Below are 10,100 nucleotides of genomic sequence, written 5' to 3'. Positions count from 1 at the left end.
CTTTGAGAGCCATTGGAAAACATCCCGGTCTTTGTGGTTGAATCGGTGCTTGAAATTCACTACTCTACGCTGAGCGGACCTTAGCAGATAACGATGTATGTGTAGGGGTACAGAGATGGAGTAGTCAATTCAAACAGAATGCACACACGAGTGAATCCATGCAAGTTGTGGACTTGTTAAGCAACACTTTATCTCCTTTAAACTTATTTAGGTTGCCATACCAAAGGGTTTGAAATACATATTAACTCAAGACATTCAGCGTTTTATTTTTTATGTTATTTTACATATTTTTCCACTGTGACATGTGGTATTGATGTGTAGATCAGTGACACACAGAATCCAATTTAATACATTTTAAATTCACAGGCAGTAACACAACAAAATGTGAAAAAAGTCAAGGGGTGTGAATACTTATCTGTAAAACACTGTAGGTAAAACCAATATTTACTTCAGAGGTGAAAATACTCACACACAGACTGTGGAAATAGGACACAAAGACCTTAATCTGGTATATTCAGTATATGTGTGGGATTCATTGCAGGATTCCTCCGATCCGACCCCTGAGCCCAAAGATGTGCCTGTCCTAGTGGCAGCTCAGACTGCCTGGAACCAGAGAGATTCTACAGCCAAGGTAGGACTTACTATTCAGAAACATGTCTACTACAATCAGTGCTATGGTTTTTAACCCAGACAGTCCTTTTCCCAGAACACAGTCCATAACTTGTGTTTTTCTCTCTTGTAGCTAACCTGTGTGGTTGCTGTCACACCTGAGATCTCAGGCGAGACAACGTAAGGTGGTCATTACCGTCAATTTACTAGTTCTAGTCACAGTAACTACCACTTGCAGTACCGATCTAACCACATTTTCAGACCATGTCATGCGAAATGGTTTTTCTCAATGCAAATTTGACCCTAGCTCTTACTGGCACTTCTTGTAGATCTGAGAGGTTTGATAGGTAGAATCAATAATGCGTAGCTCCAGCACACAAAGGCTAGATGGAACCATGTTGTTTGTAGCATACTGTTTACAACCCATTACCCAAACCTTTTAGGTCTCAACAGGTCGAGCCATAATCAGACATGGCGATAAGGGCGTTTTAGGCAGTTCTTCCAACCAGTCGTCCGGGGATCCAGGAGTTTTTTGACGCCGCTCCAGCAGATTTAATTTCTTTTCACAAAATTTTTTTAAAATAATTAATACAGTTGGGGCAAAAAAAGTATTTAGTCAGCCACCAATTGTGCAAGTTCTCCCACTTAGAAAAATATAGAGAGGCCTGTATTCATCATAAGGTACACTTCAACTATGACCGAGACAAAAATGAAGTAAAGAAAAAAAAATCTAACGGAAAATCAACATTGTAGGATTTTTTATGAATTATTTGCAAATTTGGTGGAAAATAAGTAGTTGGGTCACCTACAAACACGCAACGATTTCTGAGGCTCCAAAGACCTGTACTTATTTTTTAAGAGGCTCCTCTGTCCTCTCACTCGTTACCTGTATGTAATTGGCACCCTGTTTTGAAACTGTTATCAGGTATTAAAAGACACACCGTCCCACGAACCTCAAACGAGTCACACTGCCAAACTCCACTATGGCCAAGACCAAAAGGTTGCTCAAAGGACACACAGAAAACAAAATTGGTAGACCTGCACAGGCTGGGAAGAACTGAAATCTCAATCGGTAGCAAGACTTGGTTTTGAAGAAATACAAACTTGTGGGACCAATTATTAGGAAATGGAAGACATACAAGACCAACTGATAATCTTCCTCGATCGTGGGGCTCCACGCAAGAATCTCACCCCGGGGGGGTCAAATGATCCACAAGAAGGTGAGCAAAAATCCCAGAGACACAACGGGGGACCTAGTGAATGACCCTGCAGAGAGCTGGGACCAAAGTAACAAAGCCAACCATGCAGTAACACACTACGCCGCCCAGGTGGGCTCAAAATCCTGCAGTGCAGACGTGTCCCCCTGCTTAAGCCAGTTAATGTTCCGGCCAGTCTGAAGTTTGCTAAGAGAGCATTTGGATGATCCAGAAAGAAGATTGGGAGAAAATGTTATATGATGCAGAATAAACCAAAATATATACTTTTTTGGTAAAACTCAATCTGTCGTGTTTTGGAGGACAACAGAATGCTGAGTTGCTCCAAGAACACATACTATCTGTGAAGCATGGGGGTGGAAAACGATCATGCTTGGGGCTGTTTTTTTCTGCAAAGGGCAGGACGAAAAGGAAAGAATGAAGGGCCATGTAGTGAGATTTTGAGTGAAACCTCCTTTCCATCAGCAATGGCATTGTAAGGAAACGTGGCTGGGTCTTTCAGCATGACAAGAACCCAAAACAAGACACCGGCCGGCAAACGAAGGATGGCTTTCGTAAAAGAAATTTCAAAGGTCTGGAGTGGCCTAGCCAGTCTCACAGATCTCCAACCCCATAGATCTTTGGAGGGAGTTGAAAGTCTGTTGTTGCCCAGCAACAGCCCAAAACATCAACTGCTCTAGAGGAGATGCATGGAGGAAAGGGCCAAATAATCCAGCAAACAAAGTGTGTGAAACCTTGTGAAAGACTTACAAGAAACTTTGAACCTCTGTCATTGCCAACAAAGGGTATACTAATACCAAAGTATTGAGATAAACTTTTTTATGACGCAAATACTTATTTGTTCCAACCATTTGCAAAATAAATTCCAAAAAAATCCTACAATGTGAATTTTCTGGATTTTTTTTTTCTTCTCCATTTTGTCCTGTCATAGTTGAAGTTAACCCTATGATGAAAATTACAGGCCTCTCCTCATCTTTTTTAAGTGGGAGAACTTGCACAATTGGTTGGGCTGAACAAATACTTTTTTGCCCCACTGTATATTTTTTTACCACACCTTATTAACTAGGACAAGTCAAGTTAAGAACACATTCTTCATTTTCATGAATGGCCTAGGAAACGGTGGGGTTACTGGCCTTGTTCAGGGGCAGAATACAGATTTTTACTTGTCAAGCTCAGGGAATTCAATCTTGCAACCTTACGTTAACTAGTCCAATGCTCTAACCACCTGCCTACGAGGAGGCCCGCCTGTTACGCGAATGCAGTATAGAAGCCAGGTAAGGTTGCTAGCTAGCATGTAAACTTATCCTTAAATAAAAACAATCAATCATCAATAATCACTAGTAGTAACTACACAAATGGTTGATGAATTCTAGTTTTTTTATTATGCGTGTCCTGCGTTGCAGTAATAATTCGATGAGGTGCACATTCGCGAAAAAGGAACTGTTGGTTAGCTCCAAGTGTCACTAACCATGAAACATCCAAATGCTTTCTTAAAATCAATCAACAGAAGTAATATTTTTAAAATCCTGCAATATTTAGTTAAAAGAAATCCGAGGGTAAGCTGAGGCAATATTACTCAGATTAAATTGTGTCAACTTCTAGTCTTGCGTTCAGTGTGCAACGCAGAGGTCAGGGTAATTGGGGTGCAACTAGTGGCCCGCCTGGCTCAGTTGCGAAATAATTTGCCAGAATTTACGTAAATTATGACATAATATTGAAGGTTGTCAATGAGTAACAGGAAGATATTTAGAACTTAGGATGCCCACCGTTAGATAAAAATATCGAACGGTCCGATATTTTCACTGAAAAGAATAAACGTTTTGTTTTTTGAGATGATAGTTTCTGGATAGACCATATTAATGACCTAAGGCTCGTATCCTTCGTGTGTTGATTTATGGTTATAAATTAAGTCTGACTTGAATAGGAGCATGTCTGAACTGGAGCGATGGTAAGGCACCGCAAGCCTCGTTAAGCATTCAATTCAAACAGCAACTTTCGTGCGTTTTTTGCCCCAGCAGCTCTTCTGCCAATGCTTCAAGCATAGTGCGCTGTTATTGAAACTTCAAGGCCTATCAACTCTTGAGATTAGGCCGGTTGTAACCGAATGTTGAAAATGGCTAGCTAGTTAGCCGGGGGTGCGGCGCTAATGAAGAGTTTCAAACGTCACTTCGCTCTGAGACTTGGAGTAGTTGTTCCCTCCTCTGCATGGGTAAGCGCTGCTTCGGAGGTGGCTGTTTCGATGTGTTTCCTGGTTTGGAGCCCAGGTAGTCGGCGAGGAGAGGGAAAAGAAGCTATAAGCGTTTACACTTGGCAATTACTAAAGTGCCTAATAAGATAATCCAATAAGTCAATGGTATAATGAAATACAAATCGTATAAGAGAGAAATAGTCCTATAATTCCTATAATAACTAAACCTAAAACTTCTTCCTGGGAATATTGAAGACTCATAGTTAAAAGGAACCCACAGATTCCATATTTTCATGTTCTGAGCAAGGAACTTAAAAACGTTAGCTTCTTACGATGCACATCACTTGCAGTCTTTTATCTTTCCCTTCTCCCAACAGTTTGTTTTTTGCATTAAATTTAAACCAAATTGATACATGTTTCATTATTTATTTGAGGCTAATTGAATTTTATTGATCGGTATTTATATTAGTGAAAAATAATTGTCATTCAGCTCATTGTTGTAGATGTCATTATTACAAATACAATTTTAAAAATCCGGTCCGATTAAATCGTATCGGCTTTTTTGGGCCTCGCAATAATCGGTATCGGCTTTTTTTGGTCCTCGCAATAATCGGTATCAGGCTTGTTTTTGGTCCTCCAATAATCGGTATCAGGGCGTTGAAAATCATAATCGGCATCCGACCTCTAAGTCTCCACACATATGCCTAGTGAGTAGGGGCTAGGGCAGTGCTGTTTCCCCAGCTCGGTCCCTGGGGACTCCCAAGGGTTTTGGTTTTTGCCCTAGCACCACACAGCTGATTCAAATGATCAACTCATCACTAAGCTTTGATTATATGAATCCGCTGTGTATGTGCTAGGGCAAAAAACAAAACGTGCACCCCTTGGAGTCTCCAGAACCGAGTTTGGGAAACACTGGGCTAGGGTTGATCTGTCATTTTTCAGTAGTAGCCATCATCCTCCCTCTTCCATCCACTCTGTCAGTGTGCAGTGTGGGTGGTCTCTGGTCCGCCTCCAGTAGTGATGTCACAGTGATCAACCCTGCACGGTCCAATACGGTGCTGGATCAGTTCAGCCTCCCGCCCACCTCGCCCGCCCTATGCATCTGTGGCTGTGCCCCCTACTGGTCAGTGCTATCTATTACTCTCCGGGTAAAAGTTACCCTTGGGCACAGATCTAGGATCAGCTTAACAATTTTGATTTCTGTAGACTTGTTAACCATAGCCACCATCATTTCCAAATCATCACTCAACTAGTTATTTCCATTAACAATGCTTTAAACACTGGCAATGCTTCAAGCTTACTGTCTCTGTTATGTTTCTGTGTCATCAGGTGAGACTCAGGAACTGTGTGGATTGGAACTCAGGAAGGAAGGTGAGGTGTGGAGATCAGAACCATGCTTTGCCATGATATGTTAAACAATTGACAGTTGCTCATTCTCCCTCTCTCCTCTGTTTCTTTCTTCCTCCATTCCCAGTGTGTTGTGCCACTCCGCGTCCACAGCCAGGAGGCGCTGTCTGCAGTCTATCTCTCTGTCTGAGGGTGTGCACTCTCTCACGTGAGTACTCCTGTACCCAGTCCGATATAGACCGCGAGCCCCTACAGTTGGACACTTGGATGACTAGATCTGAAAGGATAATTGTGTACCAGTTTGAATATTGCATGTTTTGTCTTTTTATGTTTACTTTCAACTCTAAACCTTTCAGGTATTCACTGGTCAAGTCATTGCTGGATTAGCCAATGGGACGCTTGCATTCTTCTCGCACAACCCAGGTAATTCCCTCTCAGGTTACTGTCAGGATCAGGTCAGGTTACTGTCAGGATCAGGTCAGGTTACTGTCAGGATCAGGTCAGGCTACTGTCAGGATCAGGTCAGGTACTGTCAGGATCAGGTCAGGCTACTGTCAGGATCAGGAGGTCAGGTTCTGTCAGGATCAGGTCAGGTTACAGTCAGGATCAGGTCAGGTCAGGTTACTGTCAGGATCAGGTCAAGTTACTGTCAGGATCAGGTCAGGCTACTGGTCAGGATCAGATCAGGCTACGGTCAGGATCAGGTCAGGTCTACTGTCAGGAATCAGGTCAGGTTACTGTCAGGACAATCAGGCTACGGTCAGGATCAGTCAGGTTACTGTAGGATCAGGTCAGGTAGGGTTACTGTCAGGCCACAGGTCAGGGTTTACTGTCAGGATCAGGTCAGGCTACTCTAGTATCAGGTCAGGCCTACTGTCAGTATCAGGTCAGGCTACTGTCAGTATCAGGTCAGGTTACTGTCAGGATCAGATCAGGCTACTGTCAGGATCTGGTCAGGTTCTGTCAGGTACTATAGGCTACTGTCAGGATCAAGGTCAGGATCTGGGTCAGGTTTGATTCAGGCTATTATCAGGCTACTGTCAGGATAGAATCAAGGCTATGGTCAGGATCAGGTCAGGTTCCTGTCAGGATCAGGTCAGGTTACTGTCAGGATAGGTCAGGCTACTGTCAGGATCTGGTCAGGTTCCCTGTCAGGCTACTATCAGGCTACTGTCAGGATCAGGTCAGGATCTGTCAGAAGTTCTACTGTCAGGATCAGGTCAGGATCTGGTCAGGTTCCTGTCAGGCTACTCTCAGGCTACTGTCAGGATCAGATCAGGCTATGGTCAGGATCAGGTCAGGTTCCTGTCAGGATCAGGTCAGGTCAGGCTACTGTCAGGATCAGGTCAGGCTACTGTCAGGATCAGGTCAGGCTACTGTCAGGATCATATCAGTGCATATGAAGGAAAGGATGGAAGAAGTGGTACCATTTAAGTTTGAGATACGACGGTTCTGGCTAGAAGGCATACAGTTTATGTCAGAATGGACTTTTCGTAACCGGTTAGGAGAACTTACGCAGCAGGTTAAGAGAATTAGCGTAGCCGGTTAGGATAATTAGGTTAAGTTTAAGAATAGGGTTAGCATAGGGTTAGCTAAAATGCAAAAAAACGAAAACATATTTTGACGTCAATTTGACAAACTGCATACCATCTATCCATGACCAACTACAATCTGTGATTGTAAGAGACTGATGATGACTAATCATCACTATATTTGACAGGTGGATGGGATCTCCAATCACATGAGGTTTTGCCTCTGGGATCGTCTCCACTGCAGCCCATTCGTTGTTGCCTAGCGAAGGGGGCGTGCTTATGGGTAGGATACTGGAATCGGGTTCATGTGGTCGATGTCGAGAATAGAAAAGTGGAGGTAAGAGTTTGACGAACCTGAAAATATTGTGTGTGAATTCAGAATGGTTTGTACTTTGTATTATTTTGTCTATATTTCCCACCTCTCTCTTTCAGCAAACTTTAACCGTCTCGGAGCGCAGTGAGCAGCAGGTGCGTTTCCTATGTGCGGCAGGAAGTGGTGTGTGGACGTCCTGCCGGCTCGACCCTACACTCAGGCTTTTTGATTGGTCCACTGGCCGGCCTCTGCAGGATGTGGATCTGACCCCTCTGGTCACCAAAACACTGGGTAGGAGCAGGAACAGAATTCTCAGTTCATGAATCTGCTCATGTTTATATTGCTGATGTGAGCATGTAATGGCCCACATATAAGTTAATGTATAACTTTGAATACATTTTCTTCAATTTTGCTTCAATCCTTACCTCTTCAACCCAAAAACTGAATGGATAAGTTCCTGACTGTTTGGCTCTGTCTCCTCCAGGCCCTGCCTTCTTGTCTCTCTCTCCGCTGCAGATCTCGTCCCTCACCTTCATCTCTGGCCGGCTGTGGGTGGGAACAGGAAGTGGCGCCATCTTCTCCATCCCTGTGTCTCTCAGTGAGTACTGGTCCCCAGAAGTCAACAACAGAATGACCTGAGAGATAATGCCCTTACACTGGTCACATCTCAATTGTCTTCTTCTCTGCGTTCCATAGGTTCAGAGTCTGCCTCTATACCATACTGCTCTTTGGCGGCAGCACAACTGTGTTACCATGGACACCGCCAGGCTGTCAAGTTCATCATTGCTGCACCTGGTGAAAATCTCTTATCGTTGTTCATTCATTCACTGTTGTGTAACAATGCAGTTATTCTACAGCGGGGCTATTCAACTGGCGGCCCACGGCCCATATCCGCCCCATTTATTCATTTACCCTGGCCCTTTGATCAATTCTGAACATTAATCAAAGATCTGCAAAGAAATCCCCTCAAAAATCCGACGTTCAGTATCAAAATGACAAGCACTATTGTGGTTGTCTATAGTGTAGATCCTAGTGTTTTTTGTGGTTTCTAGCGCCTATGTGGCATGTTGATAATGTTTTCTTCATATGAGTTTGGCTCTAGTGTTTTTCAACGGTTTAAGCTACAACATGTTATGACCCCATTCCTGAACGCTACGACTCTCAGGAACACTACATGCCATCTGTTTCCCTCTGATGCTCACAAGGACTTGTTAGAAGGGAGTGGGACAAATAAATGCACCTAATGACTGTGGGAAATTAATTCAAAGCTTCCTTCCTTCAGACTGGAATTTGGCATCACCTGATTTGACATATCTTTGTGTTCTTTATTAAGATGGTTCGTTTTCAGATTTTAAAACAACCTAATTACGTTTAAGAAGCTTTTAATAGTTAAAATGATGAGCGAGTTTTGTGACTTCCTTTTCAATGATGAGCATTTTTGGGCTGCACCTCGACTCACATTGGTTGAGCGCCCTCCACTTCTTTCCTAATTACTTTTAGCAACATTTAATTTGAAGAAAAGTGCTTTATTGGTCATGTGCGTTGCTTTTTTTTATACAGTTCTTCCGAACATTAATTGCATGTGGAAAATGTCCATCCTCCTTGCAATTAACCTTTTTACATCTGTCCCCAGTAGGAATATAGTTGAATAGCCCTGTTCTACAGTATTAAATACTATGCAGTTATTACATGGTTATTCGACAGTATTATATCATGATACTATGCAGTTATTACATGGTTTTTAGTATTCTATATCTGTGTTCCCCAGGCTGTGTGACCAGCTCCTCTACAATAGGAGGCGGTGCTGTGACTCTAGTCTCTACCTCTCAGCTCATCCTCAGTGGAGGAGAGGGCTACATCAACTTCCGCATCGGTGAGTTGAGGACATCACGTGGTTGTCATTAGAGTGGTTGTCTGACTGACTCTGTCTCCCTCTTAMCTTTYCCAGGYGAYGACGCGAATGACGGCGCGCCCAAAGCTGCCCCGCTGCGATCAGACCGCAGTCACATGATCATCTGGCAGAGCCCCACCCCCTCCCTGCCCAGCTCCGCCCTTTGACCACACCCACATCCAGTCTAGAATGAGACAAGAAAGGATTAGACAGAGATGTCATACAAGAGACCAGGAAGTACAAATGGGAGCCATGTTTTAATGGGCTTCATTCACTAGGAGTTCCATTTGGATTTTTGTTCTAGAATCTTGGGATTAAATTAAGACATCACAGCTTAATCCTTCTTGTCTCACTCTGTTATTCAGTTGCTACCCTCATCCCCTTGACTAAACCTTTCACCTGGTTAACCCAGTCTCCTCTATGTGTGCCTTAATATGATTTGACAATCGTTGCTGTGAGATTGGTCATTGTACAATGTTTTGTGTTTTTTGTTTTTTGTGAAACATGTTTCCTCATTATGGTAATCATATATGGGCGGCAGGTAGCCTAGCGGTTAAGATCGTTGGGCCAGTAACACAAAGATTGCTGGTTCGAAAACCCGAGCCGACTAGGTCAAAAATCGGTCTGTGCACGCACATGAGCAAGGCACTTAACCCTAATTGCTCATGTAAATCGCTCTGGATAAGAGCGTCTGCTAAATGACTCAAATGTAAATATCATCATCACTGTAGCAAAGTATTTTACAGTAAGAGTCTCTGACTTTTGTTTGGTCAGTTAAGAATGGTTTGGGTTTGTTTTTACCACAAAACATGCACACTCAGATTCATATCATCATTCCATGACGTTGGATCAAACTTGTTTACATTGATACTGAGATGTAGTGTTGAAGCTGCTGGGTTCCTAATAACTATTGTTGCATAAGACCTGGCCTTCAGTTCCCATTGCATGCTTGGAAATCTTGCACTTTATTTATCATCTCTCTCTCTGTGTGTGTGTGTGTGTGTGT

General features: G+C 43.1%; 1 protein-coding gene across 1 annotated transcript in view; it reads left to right on the top strand.

The window, feature by feature from the left end:
* Positions 1–10,100, top strand: part of LOC111964584 (C-Jun-amino-terminal kinase-interacting protein 4) — a 24,016-nt gene extending 13,916 nt beyond the window's left edge. The window contains 6 exon segments of the mRNA XM_070443860.1: positions 7,079–7,227; positions 7,323–7,494; positions 7,688–7,801; positions 7,900–7,998; positions 8,972–9,076; positions 9,152–10,100. Coding sequence (XP_070299961.1) covers positions 7,079–7,227; positions 7,323–7,494; positions 7,688–7,801; positions 7,900–7,998; positions 8,972–9,076; positions 9,152–9,261 — 749 coding nt within the window. The 3' untranslated portion in view covers positions 9,262–10,100.

The sequence above is a fragment of the Salvelinus sp. IW2-2015 genome, linkage group LG6.1 (genome assembly GCF_002910315.2).
Source record: "Salvelinus sp. IW2-2015 linkage group LG6.1, ASM291031v2, whole genome shotgun sequence".
In the NCBI taxonomy this organism is placed as follows: domain Eukaryota; kingdom Metazoa; phylum Chordata; class Actinopteri; order Salmoniformes; family Salmonidae; genus Salvelinus; species Salvelinus sp. IW2-2015.
This window is presented reverse-complemented; position numbering and strand designations above follow the sequence as displayed.